At 37.9% G+C, this 26,892-nt stretch overlaps 1 protein-coding gene across 13 annotated transcripts in view; it reads right to left on the reverse strand.

Moving 5' to 3' along the window:
- The window catches only part of myo18ab (myosin XVIIIA b), a 106,042-nt gene that overhangs the window by 32,010 nt on the left and 47,140 nt on the right, over positions 1-26,892 (reverse strand). For 8 of the 13 annotated variants that reach the window (XM_059514389.1, XM_059514388.1, XM_059514383.1 and 5 more), the window contains 18 exons: positions 24,871-25,047; positions 22,869-23,079; positions 22,034-22,176; positions 21,585-21,685; positions 21,389-21,452; positions 21,165-21,309; positions 19,265-19,279; positions 17,559-17,732; positions 17,379-17,469; positions 17,013-17,205; positions 16,308-16,394; positions 14,052-14,193; positions 13,783-13,942; positions 12,885-13,071; positions 12,174-12,411; positions 11,564-11,673; positions 10,289-10,354; positions 4,846-4,974 (listed from right to left, as the gene is read on the reverse strand). In XM_059514389.1, coding sequence (XP_059370372.1) covers positions 4,846-4,974; positions 10,289-10,354; positions 11,564-11,673; positions 12,174-12,411; positions 12,885-13,071; positions 13,783-13,942; positions 14,052-14,193; positions 16,308-16,394; positions 17,013-17,205; positions 17,379-17,469; positions 17,559-17,732; positions 19,265-19,279; positions 21,165-21,309; positions 21,389-21,452; positions 21,585-21,685; positions 22,034-22,176; positions 22,869-23,079; positions 24,871-25,047 — 2,433 coding nt within the window. The remainder of the gene's footprint in view (positions 1-4,845; positions 4,975-10,288; positions 10,355-11,563; positions 11,674-12,173; positions 12,412-12,884; positions 13,072-13,782; positions 13,943-14,051; positions 14,194-16,307; positions 16,395-17,012; positions 17,206-17,378; positions 17,470-17,558; positions 17,733-19,264; positions 19,280-21,164; positions 21,310-21,388; positions 21,453-21,584; positions 21,686-22,033; positions 22,177-22,868; positions 23,080-24,870; positions 25,048-26,892) is intronic. The other 5 variants (XM_059514386.1, XM_059514384.1, XM_059514381.1 and 2 more) reach the window with 2 other exon arrangements.

Consider the following 26,892-nt stretch of genomic DNA (forward strand, 5'->3'; position numbering starts at 1 on the left):
ATATTTTATTTATCACATTGGGTAGGGCTACTTATCAATTTCAGAGTGTTATCAAATTAAATTACATTTCATTTAATATTAATGATTTTTTTATATTAAAACAAATTAAAATAAAATAATAATACATATGCATATTATATTATATTTATATATTTTTAATAGTACTTTCTTTTATTTAATTATTTTATTCATCACATTGGGTAGGCCTACTTATCAATTTCAGAGTGCTATCAAATTAAACTAAATTTAATATTTAGGAAGTCTTTAAAAAGTGAGTGAATGAACAAATACGAATTATAAAATATTTTATTTCATTTATTTATTTTTACATTTTATTCATTACATTGGGCCTACTTAGTAATTAACAGTATTATCATAAAGCTTATGAGAATCTATTAATAAGACTGTATATATATATATATATATATATATATATATATATATATATATATATATATATATATATATATATATATATAGACACACACACACACACACACAGAGTTGTGCTCATAAGTTTACATACACCAGAATATGAAAATATGTTAATTATTTTAACAAAATAAGACAGCTCCATGGAATTGCATGTTCTTTTTTTATTTACTGTAGTACTGTCATGAATATATCACGTAAAACATGTTTATATATACTCCACAAGAAAAAATTATAATTGAATTGATAAAAATAACCCCATTCCAAAGTTTACATACCCTTGAATCTTAATACTTTGTGCCGTTTCCTGGATGATCCAAGACTATTTTTGTTTTGTGATGTTGTTCATGAGTCCGTGTTGGTCCCGAGCAGTTCAACTGCCTGCTGTTCTTCTGAAAAGTCCCCAGCACCTGCACATTCTTTGTTTTTCCAGCATCTTCTGCATATTTGAACATTTTCTAAAAGTGACTGTTTGATTTTGAGATCCATCTTTTCACACTGAGGACAACTGAGGGACTTTTTGAATTTGAAGATCAGGGTAAATTAAACTTATTTTGTCAATTGTAACTACCCTCTGTAGACTTTGAAGGGCATTAAGACTCTGTAGACTTTTAATGTAAAGCTATTAATGCATGTTTTTTTTCTGTAGCATAAGTGAGCATTTGAACCTTCTGTAATAGATGCATATGAGTCCCTCAGTTGTCCTCAGTGTGAAAAGATGGATCTCAAAATCATACAGTCACTTTTAGAAAATGTTCGAATATGCAAAAGATGCTGGAAAACAAAAGACTGTGCAAGAGCTGGGGAAATTTTCTAAAGAACAGCAGGCAGTTGAACTGCTCAGGACTAACGCAAGACTCATGAATTACCATCACAAAACAGAAAACTGTTGTGAATCATCCAGGAAACGACTCAAAGTATTAAAATTCAAGGGTATGTAAACTTTTGAAGGGGGCAATTTTTATAAATTCAGTTATTTTGTCTTCTTGTGGAGTATATATATGTATAAAGATCTGTTCTGTGAAATAGCGTATTCAGGACAGTACTAAATAAAAAATAACGTAATTTTCAAGAACTATCTTATTTTGTAAAAATTATTATTTTGTAATTAATTATTATTATTTGCTAATTCAGCAAGGGGTATGTCAACTTACAAGCACAACTGTATGTATGTATAATATATATATATATATATATATATATATATATATATATATATCTAACAATTTAGAGTAATTTGTTTGTTCATTAATCAAATTAATAAATTAAAATTACAAAATAATTCAAGTTGAGAACTTTTTCATATTTATAACATGGCATGAACACACAGTCAGTCATCTCACACATCTCAGTGTGCTACCCACTTATTTCAACTCTAGACTCCGTTTGAAACAAAAAAATGCTGCTCTACTCCATCAAGTGGACATAAACATGGCTTACATACTAACCCTCAGCAAAACACCCATTATTTGTGTTGATCACAGGAAGAATAAATGGAAAACAAACACATTTTCTTCAATGAGGCCGTCGGAAGGCTATACAGAGGAGTGATTCTGGAGTTGTACCAACTGTGTAGAAATGCAGCTCGAAGCAAAAGCCCCTAGCTCCTTTGAGTAATTCAATTAAACTTCAATACTACTTGGCAGCTGATTTAAACCCTGCATAAGATTTACATGCTGCAGGTACAGGGACAATTCAAATAATAACGGATTATCTGGAAACCCAATTAGACAGGCCCAATTCAGCACATTAACGGGACAGAGTCTGTGCAAGTTGCATTCGAGCTATGACTAATTTGTCATGGCGAGAAAGCTTCAGCACTGAACAGAGGCGCCGCATGGCCGACATATGCACCACAGCTCATTTGCCATGCTTTGACCACAATAAATGCCACAAACAGCAATCTAAACAGCTTGTAAGAGACGGTGAAATCAGGAAGAGCTTCCTAATTAAAATGGCTTTCTGGAGGATATGGTGTCTGTGAGCCCTGGGGCCTGGCAGGAGCGGATGTGACTCCAACAAAATCGTCCACAACCCTTCCAACAGGTGTGTGGTGTGTATTTGAATACGGATCAGCAGGTGGCATTAATCTGCACCTATGAACACGAGGACATTTGAGCGCACTCACACGTGTCTGGGAGGGCATCTGTTCACACTTGGAGCGAAAGCTTGTGTCTTTAGGCAATGAGTTAATTAGACAAACGATTAGCATTCCTGAAATTCCCAGCTCCTCTAGTGTCATTTCCGACGAATGTCAAAGAAACTTAGGGAGGAGCCGTCGAGCTTCAGAGAAGCCCACGTGGAGTTGTTCTTCTTTTCAGATGCCCCCCACAGAGACAAACAGAAAAGAGGAGAGTGGAAAGACAGAGAAATCTGGAGGGACTGGAGGCTTAGAACGCACTCTAAAACTGGAACAGACTTCAAGGTGCTGAGATCCCTCCATTATCGATCTGAGAGAGAAACAAGCAAATTGATTTTGTGTTGTGGCAACTGTGGTTTGCCACAGGAAGCCTGTTCCCACATGGGTTCTGCTGTAAATATTCAACTCAACACTGCTTGTCTTGACATTATTAAATGTATCCTTTAGAAAAAATTACTCCATCACATACTTTGGTTTTTCCACTTTCACTTTCCACTCACTTTTTTAGATTTAGAAGAGGATGTGATACTGAGATTCTGTCTAAGACTGTTTTCATCACTGCCATCAGCAATGGTCAAAAAAAAACAAAAAAACCTTACCCCAAATGTTAACAGGTAGTGTATAAAAACAAAAAAAATACAGGTTAATGTTTATTTTAAAAAGTTTTTTTTTTCTTTTCTTTTTTTTACAAAAATAGCTTTGAAAACATGGCATGATATAAAATTCTGCTTGTGGATATTTAATTTTAATAAGTTCCTCAGTTTATTTGAAAATTTCAATGATCTGACTATCCAGCAAACCAAATTCTGTGATCATTTAATTCTCAAAAGCTCTTATTGGTGTACCTTAACTTCCAGAAATTGCTTAAATCCATTGAATCAGATTACAGCTTATCAGAAAAAGAGAGTGTTGGCACTTTTGCATGCAATATTCATTATATAGTCACTGACAAGCCCATGGGCGTCTGAGGTTATGGCCCATCGGGAGACTTTCTACAGTACAGCTACAACCCAGTACAAATCCCTAGACTCATCTCTCAGTCTAGCGTGAAGCACAGGTTTCTGACATGTGCTTGACAAAAGATTTTTTTCTAAAGAAACAAATTCCTTTGGGGACAGGTTGCTGTGATTCAGAGACATCCAGACAAGGCTCTTTGTTGGGACCATAATTTTACAGAAAGCAGAAAATAACAGTGAAGCCGCCAGCAAATGGAAAGCCACAGTACTTAGTCAAGAACTTTTTCAAAGAAGTTAAACAAATCTAGAAGTACACAAGACATCTTTTATGGCAACAGCTATAAAGCGGCTCACCTACAAATCAGTGTTACAAAAGACGCCTTACAAGGAGCCCTGCTAAACAACAGAGGTTAAAAAACAGGAGCTAAATGAAGAAAGGAACCCCTACTAACATCTCCGATACAAACAACAGCCCACAAGTGCAAACAAACTCATTCAAACTCCCTTTACTTACAGCAAAACATCCAGTAAACAGTCTTGTCTCCTGTCAAGAGCTCTGAGGTGAACTGAAAACACAGTCTCACCAAGAAAAGCCTTCTTGGTTTGTGTACAACACTGAAAGAGGAAGTGGATGTTGTTGATGAAGTTTTATTGCCAAGACAGCTGACCACCGAGGGCCAACAGCAGCATGAGGAGTTATATCCAGCCCACCTCGTCCTTTCACACAAACTTTACTGAGACAGGGGCCCAGTCTTCTCAAGAGACGGAGACAGAGTCACAGGCAACCGTAGGACTGGCCCTCAAAGCCTGAGCCAATCCCACTGAGGGCCGCATGAGTGTGGAAGTGAGAAAGTAAGAATAGAGCACAAAAGTTCAGAGACTGAAAGGAAGGAAGAACAAAATACAAGACGCCGGGGCTTAATCCCAAAAAGAGACAGAGTGAGTGGCAAAGTAGAAATTAATGGACAGAGAGGGGCCAGGCCAGAGTGCAGGGCACACAGTGGCGAGAGAATCGATAGGCCTGTGATGGAGGGCAGTGGGGTAGGTGTCTTCTTCCCTGGAGATGCTCTGATTGAATGTTATCTGTCAGCCGAGGCCACAGCCAGAAGGATTTTCTCAAGACAGCACCGACATTCTGATGGACTCTGAGACAAACCTTTACAACAAATGAACTCGAGCGCTGAGAGCGGGAAAGAGACACTCAGGCACAAAACATTTCCACTTTGCTTGAACAAAAAGTGGCTAAAAATGTCTTAAATGTTTTAATATAAATTATTTACATTATGAATTCCTTTTTATGAGGTCAGGGGAACTTACCTTCCTCTTCTTGAAGGCTTGTCGTGCCAAGTAGCCCCTGCAAGCTGCCTGAAACAGGGTGATGTTGCGTCTGGTCTGGATATCTCTGTGCTCCTCTAGCTTAGCCAAAACACCTGCCCTGAAGAACACCTGCAAACAGACCACTGCTATGAGATGTATGGAAATACAAGAAACTGTCTTGCAATAAAAAATTCAAAAAAAGTTTATTTGAATACAGTATATATATATACACACACACACACACACATACTGTACAGACATATACACACATTTAAATATTTAAAATTAATGTATTTGTCAGACAATATGATAAGTTTAGGATAAGTAAGACTATTTCAAAGAAATAAACACTTTTATTTAAAAAATAAATATAAATACAAGAAAAAAAAGCATATAACAATGACCTTTACCATCACAGTAAATTACATTTTATAATATATTTCAAAATATTTAAACAAAGTTATTTTAAATGGTAACAATAGTTCACAATATTAAATTTTTATTATTATAAAATGTCATAGTCCCATATTTTCCTTTCCTGCAAATAAGTTCTGCAGTCACCCTGTCTGAAAGCGTGGGATTTCCTCTGAACCTCTCTGCCCATGCTCTGTTTACTCGTAATTTTCCGCTCTGTGGTGGGGGTGTAAAACCGAGTTGGATTAACACTTCGGAATCCAACTCCATTAGGCCATTTAATCAGAGAAATTTGAGGGAAGTGGACCTTGCACTTTTTCCAGACGTGCATTCATCAATCTCTGTGGACATGGTCTAATTGCATTAGCATTCTATTAGTTTTAAAGATGGATTAATCTAGATGAACAGAATCCTAATTAAAACCCGCACAGAATCTGGGGTGTACCTGAGAGCCTGAGCTTATATAGAGGGAGAAACAGAGAGAGAAGGGAGGATGAGAGTCCACTGCTGCAATTACTACTCATCTGAGGGAATGGCAACAAATGCCTCTTGACTGAGCCTTTTTCTGAAGCAGCTCTGCAGTATAATCTTCCTTTTTACATCAAAGGCAGCCAGAGCCTTTCAGTGATGTAGAGCCGGTTATTGTTATTACAGGAGGCAATCTCTCAGAGCTCCAAGCATCAGATCATAGGGGAGAATGGAGTATTTTGAAATGATTCCATATTCATGTAATGTTTGACAGCTTTCGGACCCCACGGCATTCGACTGCCAACCCAATGGTACCACAAATAAAAATAAAGGACAAAACGTTTACCTGAAACGCTCCCCACAACCCTTTACAACCCAGTAAATTAGAACATCAGGGCTGAGCTACCTTCTGTGCAGCCAATACACACACACACACACACACACACACACACACACACACACTTATCTGCTTTCAGGCAGGTGTAATATCAGAGAGGGACCTCTCTACCTCAGGAGAGTAGCAAGGGAAAATTGAGTTTCATTTCTCAATGTCAGTGAAGATGTGCTGCAAAAAAAGGCCTGATATCACCCAAAAGAGAACTTCATTCATGGTCCTCTCGAGTCAAATGTAAGATTAGGTGGAGATGCTAAAATACTCTAAATTACATTACCCACAACATCAGGGAGTATGTGCAAAACACTATCTTACTGAATTACATCATCCTAAGAGACTCTTTTGGAAGCGTTCACTTGAAGAACATGATGATAGTGTTCAGAAATGTCTCTGTTGCGTGCGGCTGCTTGTTAGCCAAGTCTCCCCATGACATTCACCCAGCAGGACTGTGATTCGCCAGGCTTTTCCTCACAAAAGCACCGAAGGTCAGTGTAGTGGAAAGGTCCCTCCACTCAAGTCAAATGGCAGCGTTTTCCATGGAGACCAAGAGAGTGACATTCCTCACGAAGAAAAGGGGAAACAAATGGCGATGGAGGAGTGCAAAGAGAGGAGCTTGTGTGTAAGTCAGTGGGGGAGTCTATGACTTAGACGGATGGCAACTGTAAAATGACTGTTTTCAATTAGCAGTGGAGGGATTTCATGACTGCTTAGGATCCTGTTCACAAAAAAATGTCTTAATGTTACTTAAGTCGATTTAACTTTGTGACATCTGTTCACAAGAAAATTGGGGCCAGATTTACTAAACATGGCAAATTAGTGATAGAGCGCAATTCAATAAAAGCGCTGATGGAAGGGGAAAATTCTGGGTGTGATTTACGGACAATGCACACATTAAAGAACACAATGAAATGCTGCAAATTACTGCCTGTTTAAGGCATGCTTTGTTTGGTCGTTAAATAACGGCGCAAATACCAGTAATATGATGAGTTCAAACTTTTAGTCTGAAAGGGAAACTCCTAAAAATGCATATTCAATAAGGTCAGGTGCAAAAATAAACGTGTCCACGCCTTTTCAGTGCTAATTCTTCACTGCACGCCTTTAGTAAATCCTGACAGTACTATTTTACGCCAAAAGACGGTTTGCACTTTACTTTAAATTAAGAGCTTTACTTTAAATTAATTTCCCTTAAACATTTTTTATAAGGTTTCAAAATTTATTTAAAAAACACATAGTAGCCTATTATTTTAAACAATACAACACAAAATAATATTAAAATTAAATTAAATAGCCACTTTTTATACAATCACCATCAGTGGTGTGAAGCAGAATTCTAAAATGACTGCCACATGCAAACTAATAATTTGTGTATTTCCTGGACACGTTTTTATCTATTCCCTTTTGTGTAATCAGCTATTTATCAGAATGTCATTATTCTGGCTCTCTCTCCAGGCTTCTGTTCTTTGTCTGGAAGCACAATATCTTGCTGGGCTGATCGGTGTTTGTAGTGAGTTATCGTTGTGTGCCAAGCCAGAGTAAACCAAACAAAGCAAGCCAGTGCCAGAATCAATCTATAGTCTATAGAAGATGCACAAAAAGGAATTCAGCTTTAATCATTCAAAGTTTAGGGGAGACCCAGTGTGCAATAGCACAACCTTCCAGCCTGGCTCATGTGTTCTCAGAAAACCTCTGAATAATTGTCTTTCTCGCTCCAACACGCCGGCCAATGAGGCCTGCCAATGATGCCAGCTATGTCCCATCTGCAGCTTAGCATTCTGGGTAAAGCGTCGGCCCAAAGCAGAGAGTGCTTCACGGCAGGAGAGGAGGAGTCGAGTCATTTTGGCCGAAGCCCACCCTGCCGAACTTTCCATCCAGATGTGAGCACAGCGGCAGAGCGGATTAAAGTCTGTCTGTGTCTAAGAGGTGTAGAAGAAGCGAATGTTTCGGCAATCTAAATGGAAATCATGCCATCTGTTTGGAACTGATCCTTGTGACTCAGGCCGAATCTGTATGCCACAAACTGACTCAATGCACTGATCCATAACAAAGAGAGACTGAATACGTGAAGTCTTTCTGTTTTTAGATGAATTTAGAGCTTCATGATTATGATAAAAAATAATAGTGTCATTATATAGCTCAAGTCAATTCAGTGTTGATTCTGTGCAATAAATTGTATTTTAATCATGATCACAATTTCTGCTTCTCTCGATTTAATAAGCACAATCGTGAGCAATATTTTCCCGCTGGTTATTTATCCTGGAATCCTTTCATTTTAATTTGTCATTTGTGTTATCTTGCATTGGTAAGAAGCATTCACAAGCTTTCATGGTTGCGGTTGTCAATAGTTTAAATTTAAACAGATGCAACAGGAGTAAACTGACATGATATTGATATTGTACATTGTGTATTGATACTTTTCTGTAATTTCAATCTTGACTGTTTTTCTTTCTTTTCTTTTTTTGTTGAAACATGCAAGACACTTAAATTACATAAAAACTCTGCTGGCTAGAGTGAATAGTTTACAAACCAGATTCCAAAAAAGTTGGGATACTGTACAGAATGTGAATAAAAACAGAATGCAATGATGTGGAAGTTTCAAATTTCAATATTGTATTCAGAATACAACATAGATGACATAAATGTTTAAACTGAGAAACTTTATCATTTTAAGGGAAAAATAAGTTGATTTTAAATTTCATGGCATCAACACATCTCAAAAAAGTTGGGACAAGGCCATGTTTACCACTGTGTGGCATCCCCTCTTCTTTTTATAACAGTCTGCAAACGTCTGGGGACTGAGACAAGTTGCTCAAGTTTAGGAATAGGAACGTTGTCCCATTCTTGTCTAATACAGGCTTCTAGTCGCTCAACTGTCTTAGGTCATCTTTGTCGCATCTTCCTTTTTATGATGCGCCAAATGTTTTCTATGGGTGAAAGATCTTGACTGGAGGCTGGTCATTTCAGTACCCGAATCCTTCTACGCAGCCATGATGTTGTAACTGATGCAGTATGTGGTCTGGCACTGTCATGTTGGAAAATGCAAGGTCTTCCCTGAAAGAGACGACATCTGGATGGGAGCATATGTTGTTCTAGAGCTTGGATATACCTTTCAGCATTGATGGTGCCTTTCCAGATGTGTAATCTGCCCATGCCACATGCACTCATGCAACCCCATACCATCAGAGATGCAGGCTTCTGAACTGAGCGCTGATAACAACTTGGGTTGTCCTTGTCCTCTTTAGTCCGGATGATATGGCGTCAAAGTTTTCCAAAAAGAACTTCAAATTTTGATTCGTCTGACCACAGAACAGTTTTTCACTGTGCCACAGTCCATTTTAAATGAGCCTTGGCCCAGTGTTTAGATATGGCTTCTTTTTTGACCTTAAGAGATTTAGCCGGCAACAGCGAATGGCATGGTGCATTGTATTTGCCGACAACGTTTTCTGAAAGTATTCCCGAGCCCATGTTTTAATTTCCATTACTGTAGCATTCCTGTATGTGATGCAGTGCCGTCTAAGGGCCCGAAGATTATGGGCATCCAGTATGGTTTTCCGGCCTTGACCCTTACGCACAGAGATTGTTCCAGATTCTCTGAATCTTTGGATGATATTATGCACTGTAGATGATGATGACTTCAAGCTTTTTCTCTGAGAAACTCCTTTCTGATATTGCTCCACTATTTTTCCCCGCAGCATTGGGGGAATTGGTGATCCTCTGCCCATCTTGACTTCTGAGAGACACTGCCACTCTGAGAGGCTCCTTTTATACCTAATCATTTTGCCAATTGACCTAATAAGTTGCAAATTGGTCCTCCAGCTGTTCCTTATATGTACAGTTAACTTTTCCGGCCTCTTATTGCTACCTGTCCCAACTTTTTTGGAATATGTAGCTCTCATGAAATCCAAAATGAGCCAATATTTGGCATGACATTTCAAAATGTCTCACTTTTAACATTTGATATGTTATCTATATTCTATTGTGAATAAAATATACGTTTATGAGATTTGTAAATTATTCCATTCCTTTTTTACTCACAATTTGTGCAGCATCCCAACTTGTTTTGAATCGGGTTTGAAAGTATTGCAGGTAATGAGCCACTTCTAGGTATAAAATCATTAGCTACACTATCGTTTTTAATGTTTAGTACATGCATTGTGAGGAATGACTTACCCTGCTCAAGCCCATGTGATAACTGCTTTTTTCCAGCTCAAGAGACTCCAGCAGCTCTTCAACAGCCTGAAACACACACACACACACACACACACACACACACACATATATAAAACAGTGAGACCGACATAAAGATCTAGTATGCCATCCTCCTCAGCAGGGCACCAAGTGGACAGAGTGCTGACTGGGGTGCTCTTTCTGTCCAAAAGTTAAGCCACCTTGGGGAAACCAGGTCACAAACAACAGTCTTAATGTCTGAGCCCTCTCTTCCACTCACCCATGAGTGCTTTCTTCCTGACAAGATGTCAGGCAAATAACAACATGGCAGGGGATTAAAAAAATCTCAGTGGACTGATGACTAATGGCTAGAGTTTGAGCTAAAACCACAGGGAGGTATTGAGTGCTCTCTGCAGGGCCACAGGGGCCAACTGGTGAACAGGTTCAGTGTTGAGAGACAAGCCAAAAGCTATGACTAAGACAGAGCAGCAGCAGATAGATCAAAGGTCTAATGGGGAATCTGCTGAGAATTCATTACCAAAAAGAGACCTCTGAAAAACATAGCAAAATGCAACATGAAAACAAAGATCATTCTCCTGAAATACATATAGGCCTATTTGAGCTTCTAATACTGACCTATTACCTGTGTGCTATAAAATAGATAATATACATACAGTACCAGTCATTGATATTGGAACTGGGTCCAACAATTTTATTCAAAACTATATATTTTTATATAATTTTATTATTATGTATTATTATAGAGAAGAGAAGAGATCCATTTATATATATGTAAAAAGCCAATTAAGCATTTAAGCATATACCTTTGGATCAATGACATGGGTCATCAGAAACCTATGTTCAATTAAATATGTAAAAATGTTTAACTGATACTATATATACACACATGTATAATGTACATATTTAATATGTACATATATATACACATATACATCCTTTGTATACACAAAGTTCACATTAAGACATTGCAGATCTTTGTAGACTCAATAACAAAAGCTGGGTCAGTGATAGGACAGGATGCCACTGATAGAGTTGTCACTCTGGGCCCTGATTAAAGCCTTTATTGCCCTGTCACCATAGCAGAGCTGAGATTAAGGGGGAAAAGATGTGTACTACAGCCCCATTAATCAACAACACAGCTCTCTGCCCTGAGCACTGTCATAATCAATTACATGGAAGAGCAGCTCATGAAGGAGGAGCCAAACGCCACTTAGAGAAACAACACACTCACAAACACACACATAAAAGGACACTCACCCTTTTCTCATCGGTTACGATGTAGTTCCGCCCATGTTTCTTCGTCAGGTGGGGGGTCAGCACATCAAAGCGGCGACGGAACTCCGAAAAGACCAAATGATCGGGATAACCTTAAGGAGGGGAGAGCCGAATGACAGGAGCGTTACAGGAGAAGGGTATGTGTGATTATAGAAAGCAACAAGGTCTGTGGAGGTTCAGCATAAAGCAATGATGAGGGCATTGGTCAGTCGCTTATCTTGAGAATGTTCTGCTTACTCAGGGCTTTAGGCTGAAATGTGCCAAAAGATTTTCCAGTGATATTTTGCTGATTTCACTGCAATGTCTTCAAAAAGACTAAAACAAAATAAGCCCATGAACGTCTCCAAAAATAAAATAAAAAGACATCTAGAATTCTACATAGCGTCTGGCCACATAAGCCCTACAAAGGTCAACAACCCTGCGAGAAAAACGTGATATTCGGAAAAGTCAAACCTGCATGGAAAATTTGTACTTTGAAATCTCTTCATACATTTTTCCACATTCTCTTCAAAATAAAGGTCACAGATCGATAACCTGGGTCATTCACGGTCTTTATCATATGTTTCAAATGTCTTGCTTTTTAAACTACAACCTTGGCGGTAGATACGCAGGGCGTCGAGCAGTTTGGAGCCGCGGAGCTGTGCCCGGAGCAAGCACACATCCAGCTGCATGAGGCCATTGTCACAGCTTTCTCCGTGTGCCTCTATCTCCCCAGAGCGAGAAGAGGGTCTTCCCAGCACCTTCAAATCCCCAGCCGAAGTCTCCGCTTTAGGCAGCAAACAGTGCACGAAGTGCACCCTGGATCGCCGCACTGTGTCTATCAGCGCATCCTATGGGAAAACATACAACATAGTCACAATAAGTTTCAAGACACTTTAATTATCAGCCGCTTAGTTTTTTTCTGTGGTACCTTTATTTTGATAGTGCCGGAACTCTACTTTGACAGCTCTTTCTAAAGTACAAATGTTTATTTTACAGGTTTATTTTTTCATATGGCTTAATTTTTTTATTATTTACTTTTAATACGGTAAATATTATGTCTGATAATGTCCCAAGCAGTCACAAGGAGGTTGAAAATTTGCCCACTCAGCTAGATCAGGAAATATATAATTTTAACAATGCCTCGGGAACAATAAGAACACAGTAAAACAGTGATGGAAGACAACTTTAAGGTCTCTCTGTAGCCCTGCATTTCCTTATCTAGTCAAGGAGGTCCATGATAAAGTTCCATTCCATTGCTCTCTGTCTAGCTGTTTTGAATGCATTAGTGTATGGATGTAGTTTTCATATTTGAAGTACTTACCACTTGTAGTTTAATCTGGATGCAGAGGGACTTCTTCTTAACAGCGGCCACACCAGTAGTGAAGGTCTTTCTCATGCTTGTGGCCCTGCGCAGGGCCAACTGTGATCCGCCCTCAAGCCCAGCAATAGAGCCTGACAAAACTGTGGCACCCCCTGAACGCCCCATAAACAAGCCGCTGATATTCTTCCTGCAGAGAGAAGGACCAGAGTACACACAAAATAAGCTGCACAAAGCAAAAGCAATAAGCAAAAATGTTGCCATTATACATAATCACATCTCAGAAGTTGCTTTTTCAGTAAAAGCAACATTAGCTTTGAACACTAAACATATAGTAAATGTTAATTTGACCAAAACAATTCAGGTAACTGCAAAAAAAAAAAAAAAATCCCCATTCAGTATTACTATACAGAAATACATTTATTTTTTTATTATTTAAATGATGAAAATACTATTGTACTGTATAATACAAAACAGTATTTGTAAATCAATAAATATTACAATTTATCTGCCATCTTATTTTCTTCTTTTAGAAACATTTAACCATAAATGATAAAAACATCTTGCGAACCCGCTCTGACGTCCCGATCTGAATCAAATGATTTGTGATACACGCTTTGAAGTCCCGATCTGATTCAAAAGATTCATGATACGCGTTCGGATTGGAGCGATTCGGAACAGTGAATCATTTTGTGACGCAATGGTTTAACTGATTCAGAGTTTCAAAAAGCTCTGTTGTGTTCTTTGCTCTCTTCCTCTATAGTCTATAATTCATTCGTTGTTTGAATAACCATGGAAATTAAATCATAACAATAGGCCTAACATAAATCCTACCCTGGTTATAAACCACCCAAACTCACAGCACTCCTAGAGACGGAGTTCTCTAAATGTTTGTACTTACTTCTGAGAGTCCTGCAGTAAAATGGCTGCATTCTGAGAGGCAGGATTCTGTTTGGCATGGCTCAACCAGCCGCTAGCATCATACTCCACCCAGTCAGTTCCATGGCTGTGACCCAACAGGAAGTGATGCGCCTTCTCACTCTTCAGCAGCAGGGCGGGGCCTGAGGGACACATTGAGCGCATGAGGTTGCATGACCTTTTCATACATAAACATCTATGTGTTATAGTATGTGCGTGAGTGGGCATGAGGGAGGTGTATCGTGTTCTGACCTTTGCTCTCTCCATCCACAGGGTTGTAATAACTGAAGAGTCTCTCCAATAGAGTTTCCTCCGAGCCCCCGGGCTGCAGAGCTTCTTCCTCCATCAGCCACAGCAGGCCCCTCGCCTCATCTGTCCTGGCCAAGGTCCGTACCTGAATCATACGGACATGCAAGAACACTTTGTTAGACTGAACCGTAGACAGGGGTCAGTAATATAAACTAGGGAGCTGGGGACACAACCGATTCAAATCCCGGACGAGCCCCCAATTTAGGTTACAACGCCACTTTTGGGCTAGAGTGTAAATACTTTTTAATGTTTAACCCTGTAAAGCCTGACATATAAATGAACAGTCAGAAAAAGGACCCATTATAAAAGGACATCTAAACCTTCTGAAAGCACTACCAACTCATCACTCTCCTCAATTTCTTTTTTGAATCATCAGTCATCATGAATCATCAGTGTGAATAACAAGACCTTGGACCCAAAAGCATATGCTGTACTGTGGCTATAACAACTCAATCTCTCTCAAGAACTTTGTTTACTTGCAATTCAAGCCGCTTTCATTCATCAATACTGTGCATTGTTTAATTTACTTTTCATTTTATATCTCGATAATGACCTCAAACAAAACATTAGTCATTACATGAAAGCAATTACTATCCTTTATAAAATAAGAGAGAGGAGGAGAAAACGAGGAGAAAAAAGATGAGCTATTAGTCTTGGGCTCCTCATTAAAAGCCTGTATTAAGTAAGAGCTCCAGGGCAGTCAGGCAGGCATTATTAAACCTTACGCTCTGGCTGTCTACTTAAGCAATTAATACCAGTAATGGCTTCTCCCTTGTTCTGCATTGCCGCACTGACACTTTGCAGGCTGCTGAATAACTGCGGATGAGACTGGTGCGGAAAAGAACTTACAGCAATTACGTTGGCTTATGAATATGCTCAGAATATGTCTTTAAATATTACTTTTCACACTGATGAGACTGTCGTCACTATCCCTTGGACTATTTCTATCAGGCACAGATTGGCTAATTAACTCGTCAGGGTTGTTTTAACGAGTGCTTTCAATTACTTAATTTTTAAAGTGCTCATTTGACAATTTATGAATTTCTTTCAAAACTTCAGCAAATTGAAAAGCAAAGAAAAGATTACATGACTACACGGGCATTTGTGTTTGCATTTCTACTTCAAGTCGCAAAACCGTAATTGGTGATCATGACCACTGGTGGCATTCAAAACATTTCATAGTGATACTCAAAAGCAGCTTGTTAGAAATAAAATCACACTCCTTGTCTTTGCAATCAGCTCTTATCACTGACCCATTGTAATCTAAAATCCTTTTTTAAGCCAAGGATGCGTTTTGAAATCTATTAATTCAATCATAAAGACGGTTACCTGAGATACTAATGGAAATGGGTTGCTGCAATATCTAAAAAATGACTAAATAAAATGCCCTATCCTGCAGTGTGTGAATGTTATATTGTTGAGAAACATAACATGTACCATGTGTTCCTGCCACTCATACAGGTTCAGTCAAGATGACAATTAAAAATTTTTTAGATTTTAAGTAATAAATAAATAAATTAATTAATTAATAAATAAATACATAAATACACACACACACAAATATATGTGTATAAACACACACACACAAAATGAAATGCTGTCAGAGCAATCTAAGGTACAAATAATATGAGCAAAAAATCTGCATACAGCCTCACACACGTCTCTGATTCCAATATGCTTCAGATTTAACAAGGACTACTAAGCATGATCCTGACACATTTTGTAAGAGAGACAGTGTCATCAAAAGTGCTTTCATTAACAATGTTGAACGTTGTGCCTTAGGAAGAGAGACGGTGCTTCCCACTCAAATGCCCACACACACACACAAACACCCAGAGAGAGAGAAAAAGAACAGCCTCTCTAGTCTCATTAACCTCCCAGAAAGCCACGTTTCTGACAAAGTGCTCCTACAACAACTGGCTAGATACGACAATATAATAACTTACCACAACAGATAACTTTGAGGTTGAGTCCGCACTCAAACGACAAACTAAAGGACACAAAAGTCATCAACTAGAACTTTCAAGCAGTCAAACTGAATTTTCCCCAACGTTGTGAGAGGCAAGGAAAAACTCAGTGATTCAAGTCAGAACTGAAAAGCACACATTTTCCAGATAAGGCCCCTTTGGGGACAAGCTGGGATGCACTACAAAAACCTGAGGAGGAAAGAAAAGATGAGGAGAGAAAAGAGTTGCTTACCAATGCTTGAGTGGAGGCTTGGTCTATAGCTGATACAGACAGTGATGTACTGGACTCTATGTCATCTAATGCAAGCTCTATGTTTTCCTAAACAGGGATAGAGGGAGTATTAGTCAGCTATGATTTCAATCTGATTTTTGGGTTAAAGGTTTCTATTTTTGTATGTGTCTAATACTATAATTTCTCTTGTTCTATGATTTTACAGCCTCGTGGCCAAACAAAAAAAACAAGTAAGGGGCTTCAAATCAGAATCTATTCAAACTCAAGCATGAAAATAGAGAAAAAATGTAGGGCAGGGACTTTTTTCTATTCATCGGTTGTTAATTGGATTTTTGGAAAGATTGAATTATGACATTATAATTAAATGAAAGAAAACAAATGTAATGTATGCGAATACGAAACCTATACGAATAAACTTTTTGCAATAAGCTCAATAACATGCATTTAAAAAACAGATCTATTTTTAGAATTGAATTTTCATTTCTTACAGGAACATTATCTGTATGACTGATGTCTGCGTGGCTCATGTACTTAGACTGATTATTGATTTTGTTAATAAGGCAAGCAAGCACATTTGATTATAACAGCTTAGACAAACATGTTAACTCTGCATAATTAAATTTGAGATTGTAATAAAATGAACATCGATTTAACTCGATGCGCTAGGCAGCCCTAATTTGATAGTAACGGGGTAGACTGCTGCACCTCCTTGTAGCGCTCTAGCTCCTGTACAAAAGTACGTTCGTGGAAAAGCGTTTGGAGACGTTCTTGGGTGTAGTTGTGGCACAGCTCCTCAAAGGTGGCTCCACGGTCTCGCTTGGTCAGCTTTGGGTTCTGGAATCCCGGTGTGTCCACAATAAGCAGAGAGCACAGGGAATGTTGACTCGACTTCAGCGCTCTAAACAGCACAAACATACAATAGATATATATTTAATGTATGTTAGATTCACCAAACAATACAGGCTTTTTTCTTATTCACAAGTGAAACTGGAAAGTCTGATTGGCAATTTAAAAACCTACATTAATAAAAAGAAAAGAACTGTCCTGACCATGAGAGGTAACGAACATTACCGGTTAACAAGCGAGATGACCAGAGTAAAGAGTTCAGAGTAGAGCCCAGCAGCCATGGCCTCCAGACACTCCAGAGCTGTGATCTTTGGAGCTGTGAGGCAAAACATACATTTTAATACCGCAAAAGCCAGCAAACACAATTCCTTTGTGTCAGAGGTTTTGTATTATGCAGGATCTTACCCGAGTTGTCTCCTGTCCCAACATCATCTGGTCCCTGGCGGAACGAGGTGGATCTCTGTAAGGTTCCTTTGGGCTGGTGTTTGAAGATAGAAGACGAGAGCTCTTCTAGGGTACAACCCAAGAGGTAAGCTGCCTTCTGTGCCCACTCGTGACGCGCAAATTGCTTCCGGCCCGCTGTGAGATGCACAGGGACAGCATAAATACCATGTTGAATGAAGCAACACTAATGACTGTGGGGCTCTTATGGTATCTTAGAGAAGTCTTACGCAATTCCGCTGATTACATCATTTACATACTGCCATGTTAGCTTTAGAATACAGATTTGTGGTAAAGATCTAAAAGTTTTGATGAAGAAGAGCAGTGGTTTTCACCTGGTTGATTACAAATTAAAGTAGGTTGCAGGTTAGTTCCGGTCGTGGAGGATAAAATGCAACTAACTAGGAGTATGCTTATTTAGAATATCAGTTTTGAAGGGCTTAGAAACTCTTTCCTTATATTTCGTAATTCAAATCTGTCATCCAGTCAGTCACTGGTATTTTGATGCAAACCCATCTGTTACTTGGTAAAGACCTGCCAAATTAAGCAGATGCCATGGACAGGCTGTGTGACATGTCCTCATCCTTCAAAAATCATAAAGAAAACTATAAAAGGTAAAAGAAATCCCACAAGAGATTGGATGGATTCAATTGAAACAAAGACGAGTTTCATGATTACCGGTTACTGGAAAAATTACAAAACATCAGTGAAAAATATTAATTCTGGGCAATGATTAATCGCAATTAATTGCATACAAAATAAATTTTTTTTATACATAATATATGTGTGTACGGTGTATATTTATTATCTATATATAAATACACATGCATGTATACATTTAAGTATGTTTTGTTTATATATTAAATATATTTATATATAATATAAATTATATGAATAGAAATATTCACATATAAATATATATATAACGCGAATATATATATACCGTATATACAATTTTTTTTGTACAAGCTATTTCGGTACCATGTTGATATTCAATGTAAATTTGGACAACCACTCTAGAGAACCACTGACTACATAAAACTCTCACTTTCAGAATTGATGATTTCTGTGAGTTTTAATGTTTAGACATCACAGAAAATGTGTCAGCTTTTTTAAATCTTTTGAAGGCTTTCAACTGTTTCCAGCGGATATTGCTCCGACTGACCTCAGAGCAAATCACAGAGTCCTATACAAGTAGAGTGACACGCAAGCTGCAGTGAGATTGCCGCAACCAGAAGAGGTCGCAGAGAGAGACGAAAAACAACGCAGGCCTCTGGTGGAATAGATGAATGCCAAAAATAAACAAGAACTGAGAGTGAACAGGCTTTTTGTTTGTGTTTGCGTCTTAACAACAGAAAAGCACTGCAGAAATGAAAAGTCTACAACATGGAGAAACATCAGAGAACGTGAACCTTCTAAGAAAACAAAGTTACGATGCTCCCCTCCCTCACCCACACATATTCCCACCAAAGTTTTATCTAAGCTTCAAGACTAAGACATGGTTATAAACCTCTGAAAGAAAAGAAGCCCAGCAGAGAAATGAAAGAAGAAGACAATAAGAATGCAAATGGAAATGTCTGGCAACTAAGATAACACCCATACATACACACACACATACACAAATGAGGTGTTTGCATGTTGTGCTGATATACAATATTCATGCTCTTTACCTTCATCAGCCTCTGCTTTGTAACAGCAGCATGCAACATGCAAGTAGAGAAGAAGAGGTTAGAACATGACAGACATTTTTCAGTACAAACAAGGAACCACAAATGCAATCGTTAGCACACAAACTCTTGCATATACACACATTATTGGCTCTTCCATGCATTTTCAATAGGCATTTCCATTGCATATTAGTTGTCAATTAGTAAATGACCAATACGCGCTTTTCCAATGGCTGGCCAATGAATTGATATAATAGCATATATCAGGACTAGTAAAAGACTTAATGGTAACACTTTACAATAAGGTTCATTAGTTAACATTAGATGACTACTTAAGTTAACATGAACTAAGTATGAACAGTAGTTTTACAGCATTTACTAATCTTACTAATCTTAATAGTTTTTTCATTTTGTATATCTTTAATTGCAGATCGTTTTCTCCAAATATATTTTTAAATGTTATAATAATATTATTAATAGTTCAGAATATATATATATATAATTAAGTCTATCTTCTTGAAATAACATACAGGTAACATTGTAATATATTTTATTTTTTTATTTTTTAATTGTGTAGAATAATACTGTTGCTTTATGTTTAAAAAAAATAGTTTAATACCATTTATGATGCATAATTGCTTGTGTTTATTGGGTTTATTTAAGTTGCTTTGGACTACTAAATTAATACTTGTAAATGATGCAAAAGTCTGTAATAAAGTATGTTGTATTTTTTGGTTATGTACTGTACACTACCATTCATTTGGGGGAAGGTAAGGTTTCTCAGTTTATCATTGAAAGAGGTTTTAATTATTGTTTTTACTGTATGTATCAAATCTAAAAAATCATCTCTTATGCTTACCAAGGATGCATTTATTTGATCAAAATGGACATCATTATAAATGTCTTTACGGTCACTTTAATTCATCCTTGCTAAATACAAATATTTTACAAATTCTTACTGTTCCAAAAGCTGATACCTAGTATATATCAAGCCTAGTGTTCTAGAAACAATTTATCACTTTTTACAGGTCCTTGCCTGTACTAAGAACAACAACAGACTTGACCAAGACAAAACGTAATAAGGCAGAACAACACTGACCCCTGCTGTACCCACAGTCATGTACAACTGAGTGACAGGAGACAAAGACATCTTTATAAACACTGAATATACTGTCCTGAAAGGGAAATGTGCTGCTTAAAAAGCTTTACAAGTTATGATGTTTGATGTCATTTAATGGTAGTCTTTAGTACCAACTCAGAACACTAGCAGTATCAGTACCTCCTGTCAGAAATAAGGTGTTCCCACATTTGTCTAAGCAATTTTCTATGATGTTATAAGATAAACCACACACACAATTTGAATATTCCCAGCTATTTCTGAGTTTCCCATGACTGTGGACCCTAGAGACAGCATGTAGACAGTACAGTTTGGAGTCTGGTGATTTAAAGGTTCATTAATACATCATCCTCTGACTGCATGAGGGGGAAGTGATATCACAGACTGTGAATATGGAGCCATCCATCCTCATTAGAGCTAAAGAAACACACATATCTTTAAACTCCTCAAAATCAAACTGTTTTCCTGAGCTGCTTGTCGCTCCTCTGTTTGAGCTCAGTAAGCAGACAGCAAGTCTGCCTTAATTAATAAAGTCTGTTTTTGTGCTTGTTAGGCGTTTTGAGCATTTTATCTCATTAAGACTTTTTTTTGAAGCTTTCCAGTTCTGATAGGTAAAAAGAAAGTTGTCGAAAGCTTTTGGGTAGCTAAATAAGCACGGAGACAGCAATGTGGGGATTAAAGGGGAAGACTTGGAATGAAAGCAAGCTATTAAACTTTCTAAATACGATTTGCTCAGAGTTTATGCTGGGGTTATTGGTGACTTGGAGTAAGTGAGCATCGCATTACCTTTCGTGGCCCCCGCAGCTCCAAGGTGGTATATGGCTCCAAGGATGAGCCACAGAGCTTTCTGTTCATCAGAAGAGATGCCCAACACCTTCATAGCTGCCTGCAGTTTAGTGAACTGTTGTGATGCCTTTTGCTTGTCCTCAGACTGCGTATACACACACACAAAACAAAAAATATTAGATGGGAATTTTAATAAAATAAAATAAAATAAAATAAAAGCTAACCTTAGTTTGAGGCACAATTCCAAAAGCACTGTTCTCAGCAAAGTGGTTAAAATGCAACTCCGTTCTGCAGGAAAATTGAAATAAAATCAAGTTATTAAATTATACCGCTATTTTACAGATTTCTTCAACCGTGCACTCATTCTGGGAGCAGAAAAGTTGGGAAAAATTCACATGCATACAATTATTGTGAGATTACCTAAGTGTGCTGTCTGCTCCAGCCATCATGTAATAAAAAACATTAAAAGTGGACTCAGTCTCTGGTCTTTTTACCACTCTCAGCTTCTCCAGCAGCATGGTCTACATATAAAAGAAAGAGAATGGTAAGTCTTACTAAAATTATCAAAACATTACAAATGAACAGAACAAACAAATGTTTATATAATTACAAAACGGGAATTCTATTCTTTGCCCATTTTAAAAGGGTAAAGTATTGTACTATAAATTGATGAAATTATTAAAACTATTAAGATAACATTTACATTATTCATTATTATTATTTGCTGAATTAAACATTTTATTAAAAGGGCATTAAAGGTAAAAGGGTGCGTGGATAGCTGAAGCATTGCCATTTAACTACAAGTCTTAAAATTAGTACAATGTGCATTTTATATAACTTTGATATAACCCAGTATTAAATGAACAAACCTGAATAGAGGCTGAGGCCACCTGACCAGCCTGGTCAAAATCCAGTGAGACGATTTGGGAGAAGCGGCTTGCGTTATTGTTCATGGAGGTGGCACTGTTTCCAAAGGCCTCTAAGATTGTGTAGACCGCTTGCCATTTCTCAGCTGGAGGAGACACACATTTATATTTAACTAAAGGACTCGCTCTTTAACACTGACCGCACTAGAAGACAGGATCCTGCATACAGAGTCGAACATACGGAGATAACATCTTTAATGGTATAGTTGATGAGCACTGTAGTCTTCATTAGGTCATTATTGACCAAGCAGGGGTTGAGCAGGCCTTGATGACAGCTAATTATCAGAGTGCTTTAGTGGGCATCATTAGCACAGCCCTCATCTGTCACCCTCTTCACAGCGCTTACACTCTCACCACGCTACACAAGCCTATTTCCAGTGACCGCATGACACCCTTCCATTCACCCTTTACCACAAGCTGTTAAAGCTTTTCAAGCACATGGTGAGATACTATGCAGCTAAAAATGGGAATGCGTAATGACCATATTATATTGGCCAATATTAGCTTGGTTACAAAAGAAAAAAAAAAGTTTCTGTTATTAAATTCTAACGCTTTTACACTGTGTTGCACTTTTACAAATGTACGAAAATTTCAGATTGGAGCTTAAATTAAATTAAAATACCATTTTAGGTTACCATTTTAAATAAAATCAAACATTTATGTTATTAAAGTTTTCCTGTACTGATTTATAATATTCTAAGCAATCAACATTTGCCAAAGAAATTTGGTGCATCCCTAGAATCCCATTTAAAAATGCTCTTGGCTCTTGTTTCTGTACCAGTAAAGATCTTTCCAGCGCTGCCAGCGATAGAAACCAGGTACTGGACTAAATGCTGGCAGTTTGTGGTCTTGCCACTACCGCTCTTTCCCAGCAGTACGATGGACTGGTCCTGTCGTGTTGTCAAAAGGTTTCGGTAGGCGGATTGGGATACTGCATATATATGAGGGGCTGTGTCTTCTCGTCGACAGCCTTTGAACATGTGCATCACCTGAAATGACAGAAAGAAAAAAGTAGTCTTCTACAACACTGACAAATAGGGCTTGAAAACAAACAAAAAAATAATAATTCAATCGATATTTTTTAATTTTTGTTTCTGTGTTCCTCTGTATTATTATCATTCAGAAACTGGTTCAAGTAGAAGAAATCCCATTTAATTTTTTTAACAATTTTCTATGCCTATAATAATAACAATAATAATAAAGTACAGCATTTTCTTTACTCAAAAATAAAAAGTGTGCTTAGTCACAGGGAATACAGCATCATCAAAATTACATTAACATTAAAATTATTTTGTAAGATATTAAAAAATGTTTGCTTCATTTAAAAAAAAAAAAAAAAAAAAAACACTACTTGTATAAGATTGCGTTTTTAGAGTAAAAACAAAAAATTAGTAGTCGAGTAGGCTCACATCGCATTTTATTATTACATTCAGAAATAATGTAGGCTAAAATGCCGGTAAAGCAAAATGTTTACAAACATTATAAACACAGTTATTAGTTTCTCTCCACAACAAATCCCCTAAAGTTAATCCTATGCAATCCAAAACAAATTAATTTAAGGTGAAATTGATGCCTATTTCTCTCATTCGACAGGAATCCAAATGTTTACATATCTGTGATGTATCTGTATGCTAAAATATTATTTATTACAGGCTAGGCTTTGTACTTTCATCAATGAAAAACATCATCCGTAACATCGGCTATATCGGCACAGTGAGGCGGTGGCCAAGCTGAACGCAACAAATTCTACAACGGAGCATTTCACTTGCTGGATGCGTCAGCTCACATTTGCCTAGGCCTTACTACTGGATTTCATGATTGGTTGACAGCAAATATCAAATATTAAATGGAACGATAAAATAACATTATTAACTGGTAAATGGCCATTTAAAATTTTAAATTCAGTTCAGAACTATAAATTGGATTTAGTTTCGGTTTCTAGTTCTGTTCCTGTTAAAATTTTGTTCGTACCTTGAACCTGTTCACAGCCCTGCTGACAAAAACATTCATTTTCTTTCTTTTCATCACCTGAAACTTCTAACACATTAATTTTCTTTATGCATCTTGCCCAAGAAAACAAAAGTCTGTGGGCAAAGCTTAATGAAGATCATTGTTTGGAAAAACTAAATACTTAAACTAATGATCTAATAACCTCAATGTATTACAGAGTGTTTATTTACTGTACAACAGAAAAGTCAATAATGGAAACCTTAAAGCCTCAAATGTAAAACCCACGAACATAAATTTTCCAATGAAGGGAAAATCAATAGCTGTTAATTTGAAAAGAAAGTAAGCGTAAACCATCTTTCCAGCACAAGTCCAACAGCATTTTCACATATATCATAGTTTCAGCTTTAGAATGCAGAAAATGTTTATCACGGCACATAATCAGCTTGATCCATAATGCAAAATCACATAATAAAGACCAGTGACCGAAATAAATTCTCTTCTGGATTGTAATTACATTTTATGGGTAGTAATTTATCTTGCATAAAAACCAATAAAGCTCATTAGCGACTTTTAGTTGCCCATTTCCTATTGCGTTTAACTGACGAAGGGACAGTTGTAGAAAATATTGTACCCATAATGCATTGCTGCCACAGGGAACAGCTCTGTCTATAAATTGCACACTGTCAGAGTATAATATGCATTTCATAAACTAGGACATTATGTGAGTCTTTGAGTATTTGTCGCCTACTGTTTAATGAACACTGTGTATTTGGATACTACATGGTAAAGAAAGAAGCATATTTGGAAGTAAAAGAAACAAGGGCTCTCACCTTCTCTGAGTACATGGAGGGGGCGCTAGTAGGGTTGATGATCACCATGTTGGGTCCTGCGTATGTGTGGATGAGATTTCCTCCATAGCGCTGGCGCAAGGAATGCATGACACTGGACTCATTCAGGTAGAGCAGAGCTGCCAAGTCCTCACAGCGGTCAAATGACGGCGGGTTCGCCTGGATTAAAGGATTAAAAAATGTTAAAGAAATGCAAGAAATCTGACTAGTGATTAAAAAAAATAGAGTATGAGGTTTAAATTGATGCAATTTAGCCATAATAGCCTCAAGACTTCATGCCAAGTCTTTAAAGCAATTTAAAACTTGTCAAACTCAACTCTGGATCCAGCTTAGCAATTCCCTCATTGAACAGATGGTTCAAAAACTAGATTTGAGGTCAGCCTTGACATTATAGAAATCATCAGCTCAGAGCTGTCCTTCACCGGGAGGTACGGCTGTGCCAGGCAGGAAGTGAGTTGATAATATTGCCTAGCATATGCCTCATCAAGGCCTAATATGGAAAACTCAAAACAAAACAAAAATTCTCATAGAAACGATTTTATTAGACTTCTCAGTGCATCTATATACGTCAATCTGTCTGTTTAAAAAATTAGGCTATATCCCACCTGTTACTCTGTGACCCATATCCTGGCATAATTTTCTCCCACCCTGTGCATGTTACCCAGGGCCCACCTGTGCATGTCTAACCCTCACTTGGCTCTGGATTCCGGCCAGATAGTAGGAGAGTTCTGCAAATAACCCTGTACATGAGCCCTGCAGAGCTGAAGACTCATTAAAATACACACAGCTACTCTGCTGTTGATTCCACAGCACCACAGTGAAAGGAATCATTGTTTTTTTTGTTGTGATTGTGCAATGTGAACCGAAGGTGATGAAATGAGATGAGATGGGATTGTGTGCTGCATTATTTTCTATTTCCTGGCTACACTCAAAAACCAGCACAGCATGATTAGTGTAAACCTCATCATGAACAAAATGACTCATATTTAAGAAGTTTCTTCTAGTGTATCACACAAAAGCACTCAAAAGTGTGTCAAGTATAAATCAGCCTGACAAATAATTTGCTAAATCTCTGCAGTTAGAATCTTTAACACACTGAATCAAGTAATTTTCAACTCAAAATGAAGCAAGAACTGTTTGTATACCTAAGGGAATTTCACCCAAAAATGAAAATTCTGTCATTAAAGGAGCACTGCGTAGGTTCTGAAATTTCTAACCGTTACTGACACCAGTGGCCGTTAGAGGAACTGCAGCCAGTCTCATGCTCGTTCTCAGTGCGCACGCTCTTTTTTTTTTTTTTTTTTTTTACTTACGAGGAGTGTCCGTGGGTGTCTGAATTGTGCTGGAGGCTGGTCGCTTCTTTCCATCCGCAGAGTCCATTTGAAAACACTATTGCCGCTGCTTACTATAATGGCTGGTGTGCCATACGGTTGTAAGCCCAAGTAGACGAGAACGCGCATGATGTCACATTTTGTGAATTGTCGCGCCAATTCGGGCCCGACTCCTCCACACACAATTGAGCCTACATGCTGATAGAGGCAACCGTGGTGGACAGTCAAGGTGTCATTCTTTTTTTTACATCATGGTTGGCTCATACATGTACAAATGAAAACTCTATCTTAAAGATTTTTTTTAAGTAAAAACCTCCACATAGCTCCTTTAATTACTCACTCTCATGTCGTTCATGACACTTAAGACCTATGTTTATCTTCAGTAGGGATGTACCGGTTGACCGGCCATAAATCAGAACCGGCCGGTTTTTGGTCTTTTTTTGGCCGATTTTCCCGGAAGTGCGCCCGCGTGTACAGACTACATTGTAATCAATCGCTGTCATGTCATTTGAGTGGAAGTACTTCGAAATCTGTGCGCAGGACACGGGCAGCCGATCAGCACTGGAAGTGCAGAGCTACACGTTTGAGGCACAGATACCAGGAAGCGAACATCCGACTGCACAAAATAAGAGTCCCTTTCCTGTGCTCACTGAAGCTGCGCGAGTGTATCTGT

The sequence above is a fragment of the Carassius carassius genome, chromosome 28, assembly GCF_963082965.1.
Source record: "Carassius carassius chromosome 28, fCarCar2.1, whole genome shotgun sequence".
NCBI classification, from domain to species: Eukaryota; Metazoa; Chordata; class Actinopteri; order Cypriniformes; family Cyprinidae; genus Carassius; species Carassius carassius.